This window comes from Leucoraja erinacea, chromosome 7, assembly GCF_028641065.1.
Source record: "Leucoraja erinacea ecotype New England chromosome 7, Leri_hhj_1, whole genome shotgun sequence".
Lineage (NCBI taxonomy): Eukaryota > Metazoa > Chordata > Chondrichthyes > Rajiformes > Rajidae > Leucoraja > Leucoraja erinaceus.
In genome coordinates this window covers 57,184,322-57,208,810 of record NC_073383.1, presented here as the reverse complement: position 1 = coordinate 57,208,810, position 24,489 = coordinate 57,184,322, and the positions used below count along the sequence as shown (strand labels likewise).

The 24,489-nt window shown below is 39.3% G+C and overlaps 1 protein-coding gene across 1 annotated transcript in view; it reads right to left on the bottom strand.

Annotated features, from left to right (window-relative positions):
• The window catches only part of thsd7ba (thrombospondin, type I, domain containing 7Ba), a 743,639-nt gene that overhangs the window by 115,871 nt on the left and 603,279 nt on the right, over positions 1 to 24,489 (bottom strand). The window contains exons 16-17 of the mRNA XM_055638650.1: positions 7,052 to 7,185; positions 5,160 to 5,313 (exon numbers count right to left, since the gene is read on the bottom strand). Coding sequence (XP_055494625.1) covers positions 5,160 to 5,313; positions 7,052 to 7,185 — 288 coding nt within the window. The remainder of the gene's footprint in view (positions 1 to 5,159; positions 5,314 to 7,051; positions 7,186 to 24,489) is intronic.

Below are 24,489 nucleotides of genomic sequence, written 5' to 3'. Positions count from 1 at the left end.
GTTTATTCCATTTACTGTGTAAAAAAAATTGCCCCTCAAGTTCCCCTTACATCTTTCCTCTTTCACCTAAAACCTATTTCCTCTAGCTCTTGATTCCCCTAACCTGGGCAAATAAACTTTGTGCATTCACCCTATCTATTTCTCTCATGATTTTATAATTCTCTACCATATCACCCCTCAACTTCGTGTGCTCCAAGGAATAAAGTCCTAACCTGTCCAATGCACCAAGATAAGTCAAACAATGTTTTGCATGTTATCTAGTCAAATTATACCAAATAGAAGTGCCATGATGTCAATTTAAACTAATCCCATCTACTTGCACGTGTTTTATATACCCCACCATTCTCTGTCTGTTCATGTGCCTATCTAAATGCCAACATTTGCTTTCATATAAGGATCTAACGTCTCCCCTAGCAGCGCATTTCATACATGTGCCATATCCTGTGTAACAAAATACTTGCCTTGTAAACCTCCTTTAAACTTTTTTCTTTCACCTTAAAGCTATGCCCTTTAGTATTCATCATTTCCTCCCTAGGAAAAAAGACTGTAACTCCTACCCTATTTTTGCCTCTTTTAATTTTGTACACTTCTATCAGGTTGTTTTTCAGTCTCCAGAGAAAAGTTTATCCAAATTCTTATAATGATTATATTTCACTAATCCAAGCAACATTTTGGCAAAATTCTGCAAGTAAGAATTTCACTTCCATTTTGGGAATATAACACTATACCCAAAGTTTTATAAAGCTGCAACATGACGCCAACTTTTATATGCAATACCCTGATCATTAAAGGCAAACATGTCATCTGCCTTCTTTACCACCCTTTCTACTTGTCTGGAGCTATAGATTTAAACCCCACAATCCCTCTGCACATTAATGCCAAGGTTACTATCAGTGCTAAGATTCTTAATTTCACAGTCATCGAAACAAGATTTACCACAATCATTTATGTGCAAAAATTCCTACAGAAATGAATACAAACTGAATTTTAGAAAGTGATTTGCTGTAATAACATTTTGTTACCCATAATTTGGAGTAGGTAAATGGCTGTGGGGAGTTTCGAAGAGAAATTAGTGTAGTTCACACATCAAAGGACTGTATTTGCATAATTTAATTACTTTCTAATTGCATATTCCTTTGGGAGACACGAATATAATAATTAAAATGCAATTTTGCTGAAGTTTTCTTATGTGTCCATGTTTTTTTATGTGTTCCACATCCTGGAAATTTGACTGTGCTGGATCCTGCAATTGTGGCTGATATTCGCAAAGGACATTCAAAGGATGTTCAACCCATCAGATAGAAGTAAGTCTTGGACATACTGTATGCAGACTTGGACATTGAGTAATAGCTGCCACATCTATCACTAAACTCTTGCTGTTGAACTCCATGTCGAATGAAGGACAAAGTCCAGCCTGTCTATATCCCAAAGTGGATTAGATGAGATGTACAGGGGAATATACCATTTATTTCAATGGAAGTTCTTAGTGCAGAATGGAGACTGAGAATTGCTATACCATTTACTTTAATTTAATATCTTTGAAGATTTCTAAGTATATCAATCAATTTTATTTTCAAAAAATTTGTTATTTTTAATTAATACAATAATGTTCATGGCTTTAAATTTATCCGACAGTCAGGATTAATTTAAACATTTTAAGAGCCTAACCCCTTTGGTAAAAATCTGTTGCTTCCAGATTCACCATGTGGAAAAATATCTGGCCATTCTGGGGTGGGATCCTCAAGACTACAAGGCACAGTCACCACCAAAGCTTTCCAGTTCAATCTGTCTTCCTCATCTATTCCACTTGTATATAGGGGAAGGGGAAATGCAGCAATTCCAGACAGCAGGCCAAGTTTGGCACAATCTGACCCAAAGGGAATTCACAGCATGAAGATGCCACTATTTTATACATCAGTGGTGATGCAACATCTTGGTCCAAAATGTTGACCATTCCTTTCACAGATATTGCCCTACTCGCTGAGTTCCTCCAGCAGTTTGATTTTTGCTCCAGATTCCAGCATCTTTCTTCTCTTGTGTCTCAATTTCATGCAACTACATTTTCTCGATCATAGAAGATCTAAGAACTGGAATTTGCCCATGTCATAGATACCACGGGCCCCAACCTCCCTCATTTGAATCAAAGATTAGCACATTTGCATAATGCCTATTCTGTTACGCTTCATTTAGGAACATGTACTGTACATCCAGCAGTGAGCTGCTACAAATTCATATATGATTTATGCTTTGATTTGTTTGTGTTTTGTGTAATTTGTACTGTATATTGCTTTTATACTTTTCATCATAAAAACAGCAGACTGTTACGGAAATTAATTAATTGAAACACAATTGCCTAAAATTTGGTACATCTTTATGATTTTAAGTAGATTACTGTGTTGCAATACAGTCTCACTGTAGACATGACTTTTCATCAGTGCTTATTTTGCGAAGATTTGGGCCGGCACTTTGTACTGGCACCTCTAAAATGTTGAACATCATTATTCTGTTTTCTGGTCACGTGGCATATATGTCTATTAATCATGTATACTGGCATCTTGTTGTCCGAAAAACGCATTGCTCTGAATTGTATCTACTAGAACAGAATTGGCAGTGACTGTTATTGCTCATGAAGGTTTCCACATTAAGGCAGATGGGGGTCATTAATTAAGCACAACAGTCAACAGATATGTAAAACAATCTGTTATTCTGCGAGATGCCACAAATGGTAAACAGATATTAATTAATAAGACAATCAAATTCAACAGTACTTAGAACAGTCACAGTTAGCTACTCCCAAAAACTGTATATTCACATATTGCTATTTCTTTTAGCTTCCAGCTATCTTTACCCAGCAGCAGAGTGAATATGAACTCTACATAATGAGAAGCTTCAGTACTAACTAGCCTTCAAAACTCTATAAACCACATGGTTTCAAAGTTAACCACCAATTAATTTTTATTTCAATTTTACCAAGGGCCTAAATGACAATATCTGAAAAATAAGATAGATATATGATGCATATATTATTACAACAAAGAAAAGAGGGCATAGGTTTAAGGTGAAGGGGAAAGATGTTCTTATATCCTCTATTCACAGCAGATTTTGGCTTTTCACTTCAGTTTGTTGAGATGTGAGGATACAATGCAATTATGATGGTTTTAATAGCTTCCTTAAATAAACTTAAAATGAACGACTTAAGAGGCACAGTGACTTTAGAGTCACAATTAACGGCACTCTGTGCCGTTATCTTAATCTCCAAAGAGTGCGTGAAACATTTAACCACAGGCACCACCAAAGATCTTATAGCAGAGCTATAAGATCTTTGGGCACCACATCACATCTTTAACTTTATAAAGACAAGCATATTTTATTCAAATTGGATCATTCTCATCAATTAATTTTAATTGGCCACGTGCAAACTGATTAACAATATCAATTATTTCAAATATATTATACAGAAATGCTGCTTCAGTGAAAGTATAAAACAATCCATTAAATATTGTTAATATGTGATTTTGATTTGGATTTGACCTGTTATTTAATATTCTTGTCATATAACGCATACTCATTTGTGTGCCTGTCTGCATTGCATATGTTTCTCTTTTCAAGAAAAAAATATTTTATACTTATGTTTCATTGAGTTTTAGTTTAATTTAGAGATACGATGTGGAAACAAGCCCTTTGGCCCACTGAGTCTGTGCTGACCAGTGATCACTTATACACTAGTTCTATCCTACACACTAGGGATAATTCACAGAAGCCAATTAGCCTACAAACCTCCAAGTCTTTAGAATATGGGAGAAAACCAGAACACCCAAGAGAAAACTCACGTGGTCACAGGGGGAATGTTCAAACAGCACCTGTAGTCAGGATTGAACCTGTGTCTCTGGTGCTTTTAGATAGCAACAGTGCTGCTGCACCCCTGTGCCACTAAGAAATAGATGATAGAAACAAGGAACTGCGGATGCTGGTTTATATCAAAGACAGACACAAAGTGCTGGAGTAACTCCACGGGTCAAGCAGTATTTCTGGAGAAAAAGGGTATATCAGGTCAGGCCCCTTTCAGCCTGATGGAGTTGGAGGCAAGAAAAGACCAGGACAAAACATAGTCTGGCAACAATGACCTCAGGCAGGATGTTGCCCTAGTAGGCAACTTGTTGGCAGAGAAAGTATGATCTTGAGGGATACAATGTGGTGAACTGTGGAACGAGTTAAACAAATAGGGTGGAGGAAGGGGGCGAGAGGGGAGGGGGTGTATTAGTAGATTACTTAAAATTAGAGAATTCCACGTTCATACCTCTGGGTTGTAAGCTACCTAAGTAGTTATAAAACCTAAGTAAATATGAGGTGCTGTTCCTCCAATTTGCATGTGGCCTCACTCTGGCGAGGAGGAGGCTCAGGACAGAAAGGGGAAGGCTGGAGAATGGGATTAGTGGTTGGATCACATAGGAGGTGATGGAAATGTTGGATGATGATATGTTGGATGCGGAGGTTGGTGGGGGTGAAAGGTGAGGAACAGGAGAACTTGGTCCTTGTTGCGTCGGGGGGAGGGAGAATGAGAACAGAACCACAGGACACAGAGGTGACACAGAGGCGACACATGTGAGGGACCCATCTATAATAGAAGAGGGGAAGCCATGTTCCTGAAGAATGAGGACATCACAGATATCCTATTATGGAGAACCTCATCTTCTTATCAGATGTGTGGAAACAAAGGAATTGAAAGTAGGGAATAGCATCTTTGCAAGAGGCAGAGTGGGAAGAAGTGTAGTCCAGATAACTGTGGGAGTTGGTATGTTTACAAAGACATCAGCCGATGGCCTGTCTCCTGTGATGGAGACAGAGAGATCGAGAAAGGGGAGAGAGGTGAGCAAGATTGTCCAGGTGAATTTGAGGGCAGGATGGAAATTATTGGTGAAGTTAATAAAGTTCATGAGATCTGCACGGGTGCAGAAGGTAGCCCCGATACAGTAGTCGATGTAGCGAAGAAATAGTTGGGGGATAGGACCAGTGTACATGGAATACAACTTCAAACGGTGTCAATGTGACTAATATTCCATCCACTCCAATGGCAATGATTTTTTTTGTACATGTATGACAGACATGTCTAAGCCCTTATATTTTCTAAAGTTATCAGATGCTTAGAACAAAATACCCACTTTTGGACATAAACTCCATTGGCCCCAGTCAGACATAACACAGTCACCTGGACAATAGAGGAAACACTGATGAACTCCAACTGGTATTTCACTGTAACCACAGAGTGCATCTTCCACAATTTCTCCAAGTCCATCAGCTGTGTTTCGTACACATCTAGGGAGGCCAAAGAAAGTTTGTATTATTGCCAAAACTATTTGAAATTATCCAACTAGTGAAGGGTGTGAAATAGATTGCTTTTTTCTATGATACAGTCAGCTGAATTACCATTTCAACATGGGAAACCTTAGTCATCCATCTCTTTGAGGAAATAAGGACTTACACCACAAGAAATTGCAGCGATTTGTGGACGCAGCCCAGTCCATCTCACAAACCAACTCCCCCTTTCCATTGACTCAATTTATGCCTAACGCTGTCTTGGCAAAGCCAGTAACATAATCAAGGACAGAGCACCCTGGCCACTCCCTCTGCTCCCCTCTCCCATTGGGCTAAAGGTATAGAAGTGTGAAAACACACACCTCCAGATTCAGGGACAGTTTCTTCCCAGCTGATATCAGGCAACTGAATGATCCATCACCACTAGAGAACAATCCTGAACTATAACTACCTCACTGTTGACCCTCCAACTATTTTTGATCGGACTTTACTAGCTTTACCATGTAGTAAATGTTATTTGCTTATCATGTATCTATCTATACAATGTAAATGGCTCGTTTGTAATTATGTATTGTCTTTCTGCTGACTGGTTAGCACATAACAAAAGTTTATTACTGTACCTCGGTACACGTGACAATAAACCAAACTGAACTGAGGAAATTGCCTGTGTTTATTTTTGGATTGAATAAGTAGTGGAGGAGTTCATAATCTCAGCTGTGTTGCTGGTGAGATGCACAGTATTGTGCATTTAATTGAAGTGTGCCACATCTTCCAAAAGGATCTGAACCCCCTGAGATTGGTAAGAATGATGCTTTGAAGGGAGAACTGCACAAAGGTAATGAAAACCCAGAACATGACCCTTTGGTCTCTGATCTCTGGATATCACAAAACCTTTCTTTTCAATATAATCCAGTTTTGTCACTTAACCTTGAGGTCCATCCCCACTGTCAAATAAAGAAACAACCTGTCAGCCCTTAGTCTATTCTGAACCCTGGTGACATATTTTTGCCTCTGTCTAACAGTCTCAATAAACATTACCCGACTGAACAATTCAGTACCAAAAACTTCTGTTCTTCATTTTATGATTCCACCTAAATTTAACATTCGATGGTATACAGAAGCAGCTGCCTAAAACAAGTGATGACAAGTTACAAATATAATTAGTGGTCCAAATATCTACTTGAAATGGGCACAATTGAATTATATTTTAGGCACAAAAAACAGCATTCATATCAAATTATAGAGGTGACCTCAGCTTGCAAAAGTGCAAGCAATTATTGTACTTTTTGAACATAAGGATTAAACCTGGATAATGCACTAAGAGGGAGCTGGTGAGAATAACATGTTCCCACTTTGCCTCTGCTCTCTGGTATTCTGAATCCCTTTGGTATTCTTCCTTCAACCCTGATTCCAATATTTCTCTAACTTCCAACCTCTTCCCAATACCACCATTCCACACCTTGCCCTCCTTCTAAAGTTTGTTCTGATTCCAGGCTGATGGCGTACATTTAATCCACCTAGCCTCATAATCTCGGTGGACAAAATATAATAATTAGGTCCTGCTCTTGTCCAGATTTCCCAATTGTCAAACAGTTTCACCTCCACTCCACAAAACTTCACACAACATTTCTCCCTACAATGAGACCCATTGTATCTAAAAAGATAGAACAAAAATCAACAAACTCCTAAATATTATAGTAAACTTCAGAGTTCTGCAAAGTAATTTTTTTTTACTCACCTCACTTTTCTTGTCTGAACACCTTCACCACAGCTGTGCATCGACTCTCTGCCATTGATTCTGCAGTCTGACCAAGGTTCAGCTTTCCAACTATGTTTAATACAATCTCCATAACAGGGAATTCTGTCATACACCTAAGGGCATACAAATGTAAAGAGATGAGAAATAGGAGCAAGTGTAAGGTTCTTGGGCAACTTAACCGATCGAGAAGATCATGGCTGATATTTAACTTCAGCATCCCTTTGCTGTTCTAGCTTTGATTCAGATATCCAAAAAGTTTTCAATTTCATAGACTTCAAGAAGAATTCAGTTATCACCATGTTAAAAAGAAGTGCAAGTATAAGTGAAAAGTATTTTGCATATTTCAAAAGTTTAATTTTCCATCACTTTTTTTAAACTGCAGAATAGTAGCAAAAGCACCGAATTATCATGTCATGCTCTACAAAGTCATTGATAACATAAAATCTTTTGATACATTTGTTTTCAGTTTTCACTATGGGTACTCATAGCTATTACATATGTTGATTTTGTTCAAAATACTGTGCAGAAAGTGCGAGTTGTGTTAGTAACATCTGTTGTTTTAATTCTTAGTAATCTCTCAATATCTTCTGTCCTTGGTGTACAGGTATTTGGTAAAATTAGTCACCACCATGTAGACAAAGTTGACATCCATTGACATCAAAGGAAAAAACCGAAAGACGTGTGGAGATAGAAAAATTGATTTTATGGTAATGTTAGTTGGGGAAGAAAATTGCCCGGGGAGGAATATTTCGTACTCTTCCATAAAAGAGCTTCATGGGTTCTGTAATGTTAACAAAATCAAGCACACCAGGTAAATATGGTCAAAATTGAAGATCCCAGCAAGAGATGGCAGCTCTGAAACTGAAGCACTCCCTTAATGCTACTTTTCTGCCAGATGCGAGTTTAACAGCAGGCACTCAATGAGTCAATTTGTGACTAAAACTTAATGCATATTTAATTTATTAGAAGAAAAGTTTAGTTGTGCTTCTCCTTTGTATTTACTTATTCAAAGTCAAACTATATTTAAGATTCTGCCTGGTGGTGTTCTATACTGATATTTGATTTGACAAAAGTTCTTTGAACTGAACCATTAAAGGGTTTTCTCTTCCTCCAATGCTATTTGACCCCCTGAGTGTTTCTCTTCCAGATTTCCAGCATCTGTAAGTCTATTGGTGTTGTTTTTAATTCTAATTGCCATATTATTTGCCCCAAATTTTCAAACTGGATCTATTAGTCCTTGAATCACAAGTTAATGGCAACATTTCCTTCCTTCCTCTCTCAGCATTGAAGTAAAAATAAGAATTACTTAAGAAAGTCTTCTATAAATTATTTCTCTGATGAGAACCACTGTTGATAACTGATCATTAATCAACAAAGCAATTAATACTGTTGAATTACATCCTGCCAGCAAGTACTGGAGTTGAGAGTGAGGAGAAACCAGGATGGGTTATGCCAACACATGAAACAAATGATCACATCTTAGTTATGGTGACAATTAAGCTCTTTATAAGTGGAGGGAATGTAATATTATTTGTAAGTGCTGGGAAATTCACTATACCTTTCATTGTACAATAAAAAACAAACAGGTTATTACAAGCATTTGATCATTTTTGTAGACTTCAACAATAACTATTAAGCCAGCACTCAACCATAGAAAATATAGAAAATAGGTGCAGGAGGAGGCCATTCGGCCCTTCGAGTCAGCACAGCAACCATGCAATGACATCAATGTAAATCATATAGTGTAGTCACATAAAATACACCACATGACATTTCCATTTATTATTTCCCGAAGCAAGTGAATTTATTAGCATAAAAAACAAATTGAGAAGTTTACTTCCAGGGAAGATTGCATAGATATACTCCCACAGGTATCAATATCTGTATTCCAGATTAATTTTGTTTGAATTAACTTTTGCACCTAACAGGATAATTGAATTTGTTAGGAGAACAGGAGGTGCTTCATTGCAACTGTATTGTATTTAGATATTGTACTAATGTTAAGAAATGAAGATACTCAGCAAAAATCATAAATTAAATCAATGTAAATTTCAGAATTACTTTGTTTTCTTACAGATACCAGGTGCCAGAATTGGTAGCAGTTGTGTGTCACACACAATACATTAACTCATTTTTATACATGCAGCTTGTTGGCTAAGCCATCAGCTTTGATGAGTGGGTGGTAGTTGTCATGGTTGTTGAAACTCCCATCTGGAAGATCCAAATGCACCTTTTTACAAAATGTTAAGCAAAGGCAATAAAAAGTAAAGTTAGATCAGCAATTCATTTCTATGAAGTTAAATTGTTACCTTTTAGTTATGGTACTTCAATTAATAATTTACTGAAGTTCATGCAATATTATACCGATATAAATTCTGAGCTGGCTACATTAACTAAAAAGTCTTAATGGGATAGGGTTTCTATTTGTACCTTTATATTAAAAGTAGTTTAGTTTAATTTAGATAGTTTAGTTTATTATAGTAATGTGTATCGAGGTACAGCAAAAAGCTATTTTTTTGCTATCTATTCAGTGAAAATACTATACATGATTACATTTAGGCCATCCCAAGATATAAGATAAAGGGAATAACATTCAGTGTAGTCCGATTAAAGATAGTCCAAGGGTCTCCAATGAGATAGATGGTAGGTCTGCACCACCCTCTAGTTGGTGATGGGATGGTTCAGTTGCCTGATAACAGCTGTGTAGAAACTGTTGGGTTGAAAAGTAAGAGATGCTGACATGACAATGCGCACATCGCATTCACGCACATACGCTTGCACACACACATGGTCCATATGGTGGGCCAATGGAGGTATCTATATACTGTGAGGAAAATTATCAATGTGATTTCAAACAGCCATAGCAACAGTGCAAAAAACACACAAAAATCCCCCACATTTCTTTAATGTCCCTGACATCGGGAGGAGCAGCACCTCATATTCCGCTTGGGCAGTCTGCACCCTAGCGCATAAACATTGAATTCTCCAATTTCCAGGAGCCCTTGCTGTCTCCTCCCCTTCTCAGCTCTCCCTCAGCCCTCAGGTTCCTCCTCTTCCTTTTCCCTTTCTTCTCCCCACCCTCCATCAGTCTGAAGAAGGGATTCGGCCCGAAACGTTGCCTATTTCCTTCGCTCCATAGATGCTGCTGCACCCACTGAATTTCTCCAGCACTTTTGCCTACCTCCGATTTTCCAGCATCTGCAGTTCCTTCTTAAACACTTGGATCCAATCTCCTTGATTCAACCATCGTCCACCATTACTTCAAGGTTCAAGAACAGCTTCTTCCCATCAACCATCATATTTTTAAACCACCCTGTACAAATCTAACCACAACCCTACCTCAGCACTAAACCACAATGGACCTTGCACTATTGAGGTTGCATTACATTGTTGGCTTGCACAATCATGGCCTGTTTTACCTAGAATAGCTGATAATTTATTGTATATGTTTTTGGTTGTTCTGTTTATTTTAATGTGTCTGGAAAGATGCAGTAAGTAAAAATTTCTATGTTCGAGACATGCAACAATTAAACACTCTTTAAATTTCTGCAATAACATATATGGGACTTTGACAAATCATTTTCTAATGTCGATTTAGATAATGTTTACTGATTTGCCTTCATGCTGACAATGCCTGATCAGCCTCTGCATTTCAAAATATATGCAATTCCTATCCCTTAGGATTGTCTCCAATAACTTACCTACCATTGTCTTAAGCCTCATCGGCCTTTAGTTAACTAGGCTATTATTGCCACCTTTCTTCAAGAATGTCAGCTATCCTCCAGTTTTCTGGAACCTACCCTGTAACCAGTGAAATTACAAACATTTCCATTAGGGCTGATACAATCTTTTCCTTTGATTCCACTTGAGGCCACTTGCAGCAGATCCGCTTAAAACATTAACTATATATTTTTTTTCTCCACTGATGCTACCTTATATGATGAGCATTTTCAAATGTTTCTGTTATTATTGCATATTTCCAGCATTTGCAGATTTTGATTTTTAGATTAGGAAGACTAAAACCATCATCTTTGATTCTGTATCAAACTCACTCCCATCACTAGCCACTGTCACAGGTAAAAGTACAAATTTCACAATGTGTTTCTGTTCACCAATAAAATAGTAAGATTAAACGAGAACTTACCAGTTTGAAGTTTGATCGTTATTTTATGAGGAGTAACGTTGAGGGAGTACGTGAAGAACCCCGCCAGGACGCATGCGTGTCATTCTTCAAAGCAGCGGTGTGAAATCACAGATAACTGTAATGACTAAACATAGTAAGATTAGAGAAGAGATACCAGTTGAGTATATGATCAAGGGTGGGAGCGGAGGGCATGTATTCCCTCAACGTTACTCCTCATAAAATAACGATCAAACTTCAATCTGGTAAGTTCTCGTTTAATCTTACTATTTTACTTCGGAGTCACGTGAGTGACTACGTGAAGATTTTAAAGCTCTGTGATTTCATGCCGTGGAAACGAGTCCATGCATCACATCTGCCTTGATTATGGGGAGAATAGAGTTAACATTATTAGACATCAATACGATATTGAAACCCAACGATAAAAATATTAACACCAATTATTGCCCCTATTTATGGGGTAAATTATATTACAGAACTTAAATTTGTTTCTGCAAATATGCCAGGTTCAATGACTGGATTGTTATAAAGTTGTTGGAAAGTTTCCTTCGTTGACCATCCTGCTGTCTTGAGCATTAGGTCCATAGGAACGTCCAACTTCATAGCTGCCGATGTAGCTGCAGCCCTGGTGGAGTGAGATTTAAAAATGCTAGTGTCTACTCCAGCCTTTATTAGGACCTGTTTTAACCATCTAGAGATGGTCTAGACTGTCACTGTTTTGAGTGGCTGTTTGTAGCTGATTAAAGTGATATTTCTTCCCTCTGATGATCTTAGTATACTCCATATATAATAGTAAGTGTGTTACAATACAGAGACGACCATCTGTCGGGTAGGCCTGAATTCTGTTTTTAGGCCTGCTAACCCCTGTCTGTTCTGTTTGACTATTTCATTAATGTGAAAAGTTAAATTTCCAGATGAAATAATCATGTTGGCCAACCTTTGTTTCTGTAGTGACTGGACCCTTTGTGCCGTGGCCAAGGCCATCAGCATGACTGTTTTCATAGTCAGTTTCTGTAGGGACAGAGCTGTAGCTGGAGACCAGTTTCTTAACATGGCCAGTACAATGCTCACATCCCATATTTGGGAGTACCTGGTTGTGGGGGATTAATATTAAAATGCCCCCCATGAGTTTGGTTACCAGGGTGTGTTCCAACAGAATGCCGCTCTGTTCCTTGCCACAGGTATGTTGACAAAGAGCACTTCTGGCGCAGTTGATGGCACTATGACTGAGCCTCTCATCATAATGGAGACTTGCCAGGAATTCCAGAACAGACGGGATGTTCATAGATCTGTGGGTGATGTTTATTGTTGTGACAGTACTTCCCATTTCTTGATGATACCAAGTACTGATTTTTTGGTGGACTGTCTGTGGCCTGCTGAAATAATTCCACTGTTCGGTCCGTCAGTCCCAGGTGTAGAAGAGGTGCTTTCAACTCTATAAATTAATAGGTTTATATAATTATGACATGGGTAACTCCCCTTGTTGCGGGAAGAACCAGTAAATTAGGTCTATGATGGATGGTGATGCATGTTGCTAAAACCATGTCGATATCACCGGGACCCATGGTTGAGCAGGCCAATCGGGTACTATCAAAATACCAGACGCGGAGTCTACTGTTTATTCCTAAATACCCGACTGATGAGGCAGAAGGAGGGAATGCATAAATAATCCCCCAATGCAGCGAAAATGCATCTGTAGCCACTGCCCCAGGTTCTGGTTCCCAAGAACCTAATTCGATAACTTGTGTGAGCATGGATGTGAAAAGGTCGTTAACTGGTGTTCCATACCGTGCTGTAATTCCAGCAATACTTTCCCCAACATCCATACAGTGTTCTAGACTTAGCGTGACCTGTTGTCTGCCACTAAATTCAGTTTACCTGGTAATTTGGTAGCTGATATCCAAATATCTTTCTGGATACATTATTGCCAAATTGTGTTGGCCTGATAGTCACATGTTTCCACCCATATGGTTGACATATGCTACCACGGTGGTGTAGTCAATTAGTAGTCTAACATACTGGTGATATAACCCAGAACAATATGACTTAAAGCCATGGAATACACTCAACTTTCCCAGGTATTTATGCCCAGCGTTTGTAATGATGCCTCCTGTCCATTCCATCTCCCCCACAGCTGGAGATGGAATTGGTAGCATCCCATTCAAGTGCCCATCAGTATGTAGTTCCATAGACGGGTAGCTGTTAATGTTTGGATTGGAACAATGCCTAATGTTATGTTTCCACCATTTTAGTACCATGGTGGCCTCTGTTGGTAGCTTCTTTGGTCTGTCAGAATGACCCCCATAATTTTTGAGCGCACGCATGTTTGCGCTCAGTAATTTGATAATGTAAAGGTCCGATTTATGTGGCTGGAACACAGCCACTATGATGCCAATCATTCTACTACCAGTTTGATGGATGGTTTAGTTTACTGCAAGCCTCCATTAAGGCTGTAACCTTTTCTTACGGCAAAGTCACTGACATGTGAGCTGAGTTAAGAGTGAAACCGCAGATGATCCATTGTGTTAAATACATCTGTGGTCACCTCTAATGGGTACTGTATAGTAAGCATTTTTTAATACGATGCTTGCCATGTAGTAACCTAGGATCAATACCTTTGCAGTAACAAAGGTTCCCATCTAGTAATGAATATAAAGTACGAAAGTATTCAAATTAGTCAAATCTATGATGATGTGGCAACCACCATCTATTTTATGATAAAGATTTTTGGACACGAATTCCTGTGATTCGTGTTGGATGTCCTCCATTAGTCCTTTTTTATTTGGGCACTGTAGTTCATTATGCGCTTATGATTATTTCTTTGCCTGTAAGCATGAACATTCAGTTCGGTACATGCTGAACTGGAGGATTATGTTTTGAATAATTCTATGGTATAACCCTATACTTCTTCCTCCATGGTTACTATAAGTAGATTTGTTACTTTTTCGGCATCCTCCGTGGACGTTGAGGTGCCGGTGTCTGGATCTGTAGTTGGGTCTGTGTTGAGGGTTAGCGCATTCCCCAGGAAGTAGTTTTTAGACGTTGCTTTAATGAGCCCCAGGGTTTCCCTCTATGTCAAGTTCTTTACCTGTTTAGATAAGTTGCCTCCAAATTTTAATATTGGTGGTATGGAGGTTCCAGGTTTGCATAGGCCTGCAAATTAGGGTCTAAAGCCGGTTGGATGGTACTTCTTCCTAATGCTGTTTACTCGTATTGGTAGTTTGCAAAATAAGGCCAGTGCATCCTGGTGATCTGGTGTCATGTCTTTTTTGTTTATTGTGTGGACGAAACCCGTAATACCCGCTTTTAGGACTTTTGGAACTTTCTTTCGGTTCAAGTCCCTGCCCTGCCATGTTTTCAAATACACTGGTTGATACTGGGAACATTCAGTGTTTTGCAGTTCCCTGATGGTAAGTGCCTTCCAATAGGTTTTCTGCAACCCATGTGCACTAGGGGTATGTTCTGCACCCCTGTTCAGGTTCAGCCCAGAATTAACCCCCTATACTCCCCTCTGATGAGGGAGAACATTGTGCAGCCCTACAAGAGGTACTGCTGTAGGACTTACTAGCTGCCCCCTGTGACTAGTCTCCATCTCCCGGAGCCTGCTACTTACCTGCTCCAACAGCCGCTCCAGCTGGCTCCGATGCTCTTGGGCACCCAACCGGCTCCAATGCACATGGTCACTGGCCGTCGCGGCTGCTCCTGAAGCCGCTACTCTTGAGGCAGCTCCTGCTCCAGTTCCTGCAGCCACTCCACCCGGCTCCAATGCTCACGGGCACTGGCCGTCGCGGCTGCTCCTGAAGCCGCTCCTGCTCCAGCTCCAGCTCCTGCAGTCAGCCCAAGATTGACCCCCAGTGATTCCCTCTGATGAGAGAGAAACACTGTGCAGCCCTAAAAGAGGCACTGCTGTGGGGCTTACTAACTGCCCACTGTGGCTAGCCTCCATCTCCCGGAGCCTGCCACTTTGGAGTATTTCCTCCTGCAGCCGCTCTAACCAGCTCTAATGCTCACGGGCACTGGCCGTCGCGGCTGCTTGAAGCTGTTCTTCCTGTAGCCGCACCAACTGGCTCAAATGCTCATGGGCACTGGCCATCGTGGCTGCTTGAAGCTGTTCCTCCTGCAGCCGCTCCAACCGGCTCCAATGCTCACGGGTACTGGCCATCACGGCTGCTTTGTTCCCCGCTCCCAGCCGCTCCAACCGGCTCCAATGCGCACGTCCACTGGCCGCTCGCGGCTGCTCCTGAAGCCGCTCCAACCGGCTCCAATGCGCACAGGCACTGGCCGCTCGCGGCAATTCAGAGTCGGACTCCTCGGAGTCAACGACCCTGTTAGTTTTTGCTTCACTCTCCCGCCCGGCTTGGCCGGTGCGGGAGCGAAGTCGGGAGCGAAGTCGGGCACAGCTGTTCCCATTACGGGAGATTGGCGTGCCTTTGGCTGCTGCCGCTGGCTGCCCGCAACTCCGCGGTTCTCCCCCGCCAGCTTTTCCGCAGCCTTCGTGGATCTGGTCCATGTCTCCACCTGAAAGGTAAGTGGAAGGAACGCAGAGTCTTCTTACCTGCTGTTCCCGACTTTCAAATTCTGGAACGCAGAGTCTCCTTACCTGCTGTTCCCGGCTTTCAAATTTTGCCGCTAAGGGAACGTCGTTCCCCCTGCTGTGACTCGTTGCAATGCGTGTAGCGATATGCTACGCATGCGTCCTGGCTGGGTTCTTCACGTAGTCACTCACGTGACTCCGAAGTAAAATAGCCTTTTCATCCTGTCACTTCCCTAACAGAATGTCTGCAGTCTAGAATTGATACTGTTAAATGCTATATTATATTTGCAATGCAAAATAATTTCAGCAAAAAATAAAATGTAGAAGAGGAATCTTACAGCCAAGGGTCTCTGCTTGAAATGACAACAAAAGGAGACAAGAAGGAGAAGGAGAAGGAGGTAAAGCAAATGCTTTTAGATATGACTGCTACAATCACCATTACACTGGAGAAGATGCAAAGTATGGAGTCTCATATGGAGAGTAACAAGCAGAGTATGGAGACTAGCATGGAGAGAATTTCTCAAAAAATTGATAATACTTGCAATGAGTTAAAAGAACTGAAAAAGCAGTATAAGGAATTTGATAAGAGTGTGTCAGAATTGAAACTGATTACAACAAGAAATTTAAAGGTGTAAAGGTTGATATCGGAAAGCTGGATGAGATAATGGAAGAGATGGAGAATGAGATAAAAGAGATTGTCTCGGAAATAAAGAGTTTGAAACAATCACAGAAAACTGAAGAGGAAAAACTTGGAAGAATGACTGATAAATGTCTGGACCTGGAAGCAAGAGCTTGAAGATATAACGTGAGGATTCTCGGAGTAGAGGAAGGATGAGAGGGACATGAATCTTAAGCATGTACTTTCGTTACTGATTTACTGAAAGATGTCTTTGAACTGTCGGAAGAACCAAGAATAGACGTCGCTCACCGAGTTGGGTATGTTGCAAGAGGAACAAATTATTCAAGACAGATAATTGTGAAATTCCATGACATCTCTTCAGTGGAATTTATATTGAAAAAGATTATTCATGGGAAGAAGCTGACATACCGTGGGGGTAATGTGCGAATATTTCGCGATTACTCTCCCGAGGTAGTCCAGAAATTGAGATTGTTTACACCGGCAAGACACACTTTGAGGGATGTCCCGGGAGTAAGATATGGAATTTACTTTCCCGGAAAAATGAAGGTATCTTACAACGGCGTTGAACGCTCATTTGCAGATCCCGGAAAAGCTTTAAAGTATGCAGAGGATATCGTTAAGAAAACATTGGGGCAAGCTGCTGACAAGGAAGAAGATTGAACTTTTTACAGAGTTTTGAACTGATTAAAATGGCCAGCTACCCAGACAATTATAAAGCTTATCTCGCTGGAATGTGTTATTCAGAGAGCTTGGTTATATTCAACCTTGGATGAAAAGCTCAAAGTTTAACCCCTTGGCACCTGCTTGTACGGTAGTTATAGTTAACCCTTTGGTACCTGCTTGTATGATTGGTACGCTTGTACCGTAGTTATAGAATGGGATATTATGTAAGAATCCTGGGTGGATATATATGGGAAAGTTTAGATTATATTAAGATTGGATAAGTTGGAAGGACGTATATACTTATATAATCGTGTATATGTTGTGTTCTATATTTGTTTTTTTTTACTCCTTGTGTCTCTTTCTGATAATTTTTTTTTTTTTTTTCTCTTGATATTTCACTGGCGCTGGTTCAATAAACTCATATAAAAAAAGACAAAATATGAAACGGTATGTAACTTTTTAGGAGGCTTCACCAAGGGGGAGGAGGTCAATGTATAACAACATCACGGAGGTCTATACATTTTTTGCCATCATCGTCTTTAAGGTATCTTTTTACCTTAGATACCTTTTAGCACCTTTATTTTTAAGCACAATCGAGATTTATATCTGTTTATATTTTTTTAAAGTAATTGTATATCACATTTTGTCTTTCTTTTTCTAAGGCACTTTACAAGAAGGAGGGAGGTTAGCAGTATAATTCTCTGCGAGATAATCTGGGTGACGGGACCCAAGTGTAGGAGAGGTTACTGAGGTATTGGGCAGCACCATAAGTGATTGCAGGAATATTACCTTGATTTACTGTGTCTCCCGATCCCTCCAAAGAATGGAGGAATTACGCTGCCCGAGTTGGCCGCTAAGGGGTGCAGTTCGCCCACAGCCCGAGGGGCGCCCCCTTTTGCCCAACCCGGGTTCCTCTAGAAAAGCGGGACTGGGCTAGAGTTTTTGCAGGAAACATTCTCTGAAATCAACAAACTTGCAGTGAGATTGGGGGCGAATTGGATAGGGGGCCAGCTCGGGCTGTGGGCTAACTGCCACTTTCGCTCTAAATCTAGGGGTACGGCTTCTGTTATCCTGAAAAGGTATACCTTTTAAATTAAAGAATACTATATCAGATAAAGAGGGAAGGTATATTTTAGTTTTGGGAGAAAAGTTATGCAACCCCACTAACTTTGATAAATATTCATGTTCCGAATTTTGAGTTGGAGCAACCCCCAATTTTTTGCATAAAATTGTGAGACATGGGATCAGAGTTTAATTACCAAATGTGGTCCTGACGTCTCTGGGGGGGGGGGAATGGAGCTGAGACTGGGAACTGTACCGCCCTAGATAAATCTGCAAAACAAAGGAAGAGTAATTTAAAAGTCTAAGACTAGCGAACGTGGCTAAAGACATATATAAAAAAATACGCCCCCTCATCCGCAACCTAAAGAAAAAACGCACCTGAAACACTAACAGAATCAACTACGGGGACGCTTATTCCTCTGGAAGATAAAGATTTGGAAGCTGCCTGTGGTCTCATTCTCCGAGCTATATCACTTTTAAATGGGGACCAGAAAATCTTAGCAAGAAGAATAAGCAAATATAGCTTACGTAAGACAGTTGATAAATCCCCCGCGCCGGTGCAATGGGCGGGGTTGGATACCTAAAATATACACATGGCATTTAATAAGGGGTGAGACGTCTGTTTAAGGAGCGATAATTTGTATTCGCATAAAGTAGAGGAAGAAGATATATATCAATTATTTCTTTGGATGCAGAGAAAGCATTTGATCAGTAGAGTGGCAATACTTATTGTCAATTACTACACCCTCGCGCAATGGGAGCAGATTCTTTATAACAATGGGATTTAGTTCCCCTTTCTTCGAGGACCGACCGCAAGAATTTTAACTAATAACCTCTGCGGGCCGCCCTCTCAAAGTTTTCAAGGACAATCAAGGGACTGAAAAAGGCAGAGGTTTTCGTTATTATGACCCCGGCTATGTGCCCTTATGTAGAACCCCTGGCAGAAAGTATAAGAATTCATCCGAATATTCAGGGCTATAATACCAGGGACTCAAAGAATAAAATCTCATTATATGCAGACGATATACTTTTATATATTACAAAGTTAATCTCTTATTGATAAGACATATAACCAATGGGAAAGTCTCGGAATTAGAAGGATCGGGGATATGTATGAAATGGGAAACCTACTATCATTCCAACAATTACAATTAAAATTTAAATTGAAAAACAACCAAAATTCTAAATATCTTCAGATTTGCGATTTCATGAAAAAATATATACAAGGATATCAAAAAATAACCTCTGAAGTATTGGAAGAAGCAATGAATATTGAAGCTGACTCACAAAAATTAATATCATATTTATATAATAGTATTCTAAATATAGACCTATCATCGACAAAGGTACTTACAGAAGTGGGAACGGGAACTAATGATAAAAATCACGAAGATTACATGGGGAAAATACTTGATATATATTCACAAATGTTCAATTAATGTAAGACATAATCTAATTCAATTTAAAATTGTACATAGATTATATTATTCAAAAACAACATTGAACCAATTTTATCCAAATATATGCACCACTTGTGATAAATGTCTAGCTCAAAATGCAACTATAACACACTCCTTAGTTTCCTGCATAAAACTTTATAGATTTCGGAATGATATTTTTGAAATATTTACAAAATTATTCAAGACAAGAATGGAACCTAATACTGAAATTATTATATTTGGTGTAATGGAAGATGCGGATAAATTGAACACATCTCAAAATCTATTCTTTAACTATGGTTTAATAATAGCAACAAAATTAATACTTAAATTTTGGAAGGGTACATCAATACCAACACTTAAAGTGTGGATTGCAAGTATGTTGGACACCGCTCATCTTGAGGAAATGCGATTCCTCCTAATGGATAAATCAGACCAATTCATAACGAGTTGGTCTCCATTCGTCGTTTTTTTGGAATCATATGGTGCAACACAATTGTAAAAAATAATTGTTTCAGGACTGGACAAGGGTTGGTCAAGATTATAAATATTGATCTCATTTTTTAATTTTATTTTATTATTTATTTATTTTCTATTTTCTCATTCTCAACTTTCTTCATTTACTCGTTTTCTTTCTTCACACACTATATATTTCACATCTTTCTATCCTTTACTATCTAACTTCTTTTTTCTTATTCTAATCTTTTTTCAATGTAACAAAAAAAAAAGAAGTTGTACATAAAATGTATTATGAAAATATATATTAGGCACTTTGGTGCCATATGATTGTACTTACTTCTAATAAAATAAAAAATTAAAAAAAAAAAAAAAAAATAAAATGTAGTAAGTTGCTTTGCATATCCATACTATATTTTGGGTTTTTCAGTCTACACTCCACATCTGAATGTCATGATTATGTAGGAAGGCCACTGAGCATCCACAGTTAAACCAAACACAACGCTACTTAAGAGTGTCTAGTGTTAGTTTGGGTGTCACAAAGCTACTTGGTATGCCTAATGTTAGTTTGGGTGTCTCTTGGTATGTCTTATGTGGGGGGTGGTGAGGAGGGGTAAGGGGGAAACCGCTTTTGGCCGCCTCCTCACGGAGAGGCGACTTTTTTATGTCGCCTCTCTCGTGGCCTAACACCATGGATTAGAGCGACCTTTTCCGAAGTCGGGCCCAGAGCATCAGCAACAGGCGCAGCGTGGACTTTCCATCGCAGAGCAGGTGACCCTTGCCAGGTGGGTCTGGTGACTTTGGCACTGTGGGATCTGTGGTCCGCGGAGATTCTAGCCACGGGCATGGAGTGGACTTATCATCCTTGCCGGGGATCGCCAAGAAAAGCTCCGACTGCCGGCCCACGGCCTATAACATCCTGAAGCCACCGTCTATGGAGTTTCTAGCCATGGGCGGGGAGTGGACTTACCATCCAGCGCCTGGGATCCCTCGCCAGGGATTGCCGGAGAAGAGCTCCGACTGCCGGCTTGGGGCCTATAACATCCTGAAGCCTCGGACTCCGGTAGGAAAGTGCCGATTCGGGACCTCCAAGCCGTGGAGTATGTTCCTCCGACTGTACATCAGGCCGTCTGTAGCGGCGACTATGGAGGGTCTATGGCCCCGACCACGGGTGAACAAAGGAGGAGGACTGGCTAACTTTGTTGCCTTCCACCACAGTGAAGAATGCTGTGGTGGATGTTTGTGTTAAATTTTTATTGTGTATTGTGTATTCTTTTTAAGTGTGTCGCTGCTGGCAAATTCATTTCACTGCATGTGATGTGCATGTGATTAATAAAATTGACTTTGGCTTTTGATTGAGTATAATTTCAAAAAATTCCACGACTTAAACAAGGCTGAAGAAGTTGTAAATAGCTTTAATCAGAGAATAGAGGCATCAAAAATTGCTAGTTAAAGAGTACCATCCTACATTCTTGGGGAGCAAGAGGCTTCCATTAGATACATTCCACTACATATCCTCCTTTACTTTTCACCCTTTACTTAGAACATGTAGATATCTCTTTCATTTGTCCTCCCTACTGATGCCCTCTCCTCCCATCTCATCTCTCCAAACCCATAACAACTTCCTTAATAACATATCCTGACCATTCCCTTGATTTACTCCTCAATCATCTCCCTGACCCAATCCAACTTCTACCCTGGTCCTCTTTTCTTCCTTTTTCACGACAGACTCACCTGAATCTTCTCCCAATCACTTGGGCTTTTCCTCTGCCAGATTTTCCAGTCATAGTTCTCCCAAATAATTGGACTTTCTACTGATCATCTGCAGCATGTCAATCCGATTTAGTCCACCAGGACACTAACTCCATGATTTTTATTCAGCACATCTATAGGACATCATGGAGGAAGATTGTCGTGTGTCCGCTTTTATGTGCAAAGACTATTTGTCATCCTTCTCTAATTAAACCATTCATTGCTTCAGACCAACAGCAATGTGGTTGACTGCATGACTTCCTGAAAATGTCCACACAAGCTATTTGTTCATGGACAACTTAATACTGTGAAATTAAATTAAATTAAATAAGGGACAGTGTCCATGTCCTGTGAAAGACTGAATAGTCAACTAGTAATTGACCCATGAAACTGAATGGCAGATTTGATTTCTTCTCCAAAATGATATTAACTAGGTGGGAATTTACAACAATGTTTTCTAGATATTAGAACTTTATTCCAGATTATTTAATTGATTAAGTTTAAAATCGCCAGCTGCAAAATTAGGATTGGAACTCATGTTTCCCAATTACTCATTCAGTCTTATTGTTTATTTTAATTTACATTTTGGCTATGTTTTGCAAAAAATGTGCTTGCAGATTTATTTTGACAAAATATACACATGCATGGTATTTATGAGATTAGTTAGCTTTTGTTAAATACGTTTCAAACTTTTCAACATGATTATTATTTCCCTAGAGACTCACCAAAGAAAAACATGGACATATTATAACTTATTCCTAGTATTCTAGTTATGCATTATATCAAAAAGACATTTGTGGAATTTGAAATAACTTGGCTGCTGAAAAAAAACAGGCAAGTAAGGGAATTAATAAAGTCTAATAAGCTGGTCAGAAATAGTTAAATTCTGCATATCCACTCTGAATTGCCATGAAATATAAGGCAATACCTATGAATAAATAGCATCAATCTGCACCTTTGGAGACATCCATAGTAACTGGTCATGACAAGCAAAGGAAGAAAGCATTTGTATATTCATTAATCTTGACCATATTTGCATGAAGATTGTTTTTCGTAGAGCCACCACAAATAAATATTAATATAATGGTTGCTGAAGAAGACCTGCAAAACCTACAAAATAATAGTTACAGGGGATCTATGAAGCTCATCATCTCCCATCATAACCTAACCGGCTATTTAAATATATTGTATCTATTTGAGATAATACTGATTGAAACATAGTTTTGAATGGTGATAAAATTTGGTCTTTACTTATCAAAGCAGAATTCATCTAGCAGAAAATATAACAAACTCTTTTGCCACATCAGAAGAGAATAACTCAGATAACTTGAAGCTAAGATGAAGCAATGTTTTAATGAGATCACATCCAGAATATGTTATTCGATTTGGTGAATAACCTTTGTAAGCTCAAAGAGTAGCACAAAACTATCCTCCCACTGTTTATGTAACAACTTTTACTTCATTAAATAAATCACTCTACTTCCCTGCTCTATCCCCATAGCTCAATGCCTTTCTCTTCTTCAGACCCATTCATTTTTCATTTTGTACATGCAATTGTCCCCGCCCCAGCTCTCATCTTTGGCAAAACATATTTATGAACTAACTATGTTATCTGTAGATATACGTCAAGTATATTTGACATATAAGCCAAATACATATATCTGGAAGCTTTTCCATAACTATATCTATGCATGAAAAGCACCATTGTTTAGTTTGTGCATTGGGAGTTCTTGGGTTTATGAAAAACATGATATGCATTCACATGTTTCCATGTTAAAGATTAATCATCTCAATTAACCAAAGTAAACAAAATCGTCTGAAGAAGGGTTTCATGTTGCTTTGTTCTCAACTGGAGAGAACTCTTCAATTTAGTTTAAAGATCTCATATTCTCTCGAAGACTATATTTTCACATTTTTGACATAATGCTAATTAATCTTCACTGTTCATTGCCTACGATATTAATGTCCAATATTGTGTCTTATCACACGATATACAGTCTTTTGATGTTGACACCAGCAATGTCCCTTACGCAAAGGTATTTCTAAATTGAGTAAATTTACTTTACTTTACTTTACTTTATTATAAATCCAGATTTTTTAAAGCAAAATATAATTGGTTTTCCTTCATTTCAAGAAACTCTTTATTTGAAAACCTGAGTTTACAGTTTGATCAGAGGTCTTTTTTTGGATTAAGTGGTTCTTTGTTCTGACTGACTGTGTTAGCTTGCTGTTCACCTCAATTGCCTGTTCCAGGCAGAGTGTGGGGAACCTGTAAAATGTTGGCAGGCAACTACGCTCTTCAGATGATGCCAAACTGTTCAAACCCATGATGTTTAAGGCCAAGTTTATCTGTGTGCTGCCTTGTCAACCATCATGTGCCCCAAGGTCAGGTCCAGTGATGGTATGCAATCCTCCAGTGTGATCAGCCATAGCACCCACCTGGGATTATATGTTGGAAGAAGCCGTGTTTCCTAACATCATACATTTGATCAAACGACCTTGATTATTGACACAAAATGCTAGAGTAACTCAACGGTGATGATGTGCTTAATGAAGTGAATGTGGAATATCCTTTGTGTCCAGTTTCCTGTCAGAGATGTTGCTATTGATATTTCTAATATAGTGGAAAGGATAGAGCGTAAAGGATCTTTATTGCTATTGTATTACTGGATTGGCATACTAATCTGTTGTGTGTGCCTGCACTTCTATGCAATCTTTAATGATCGAATA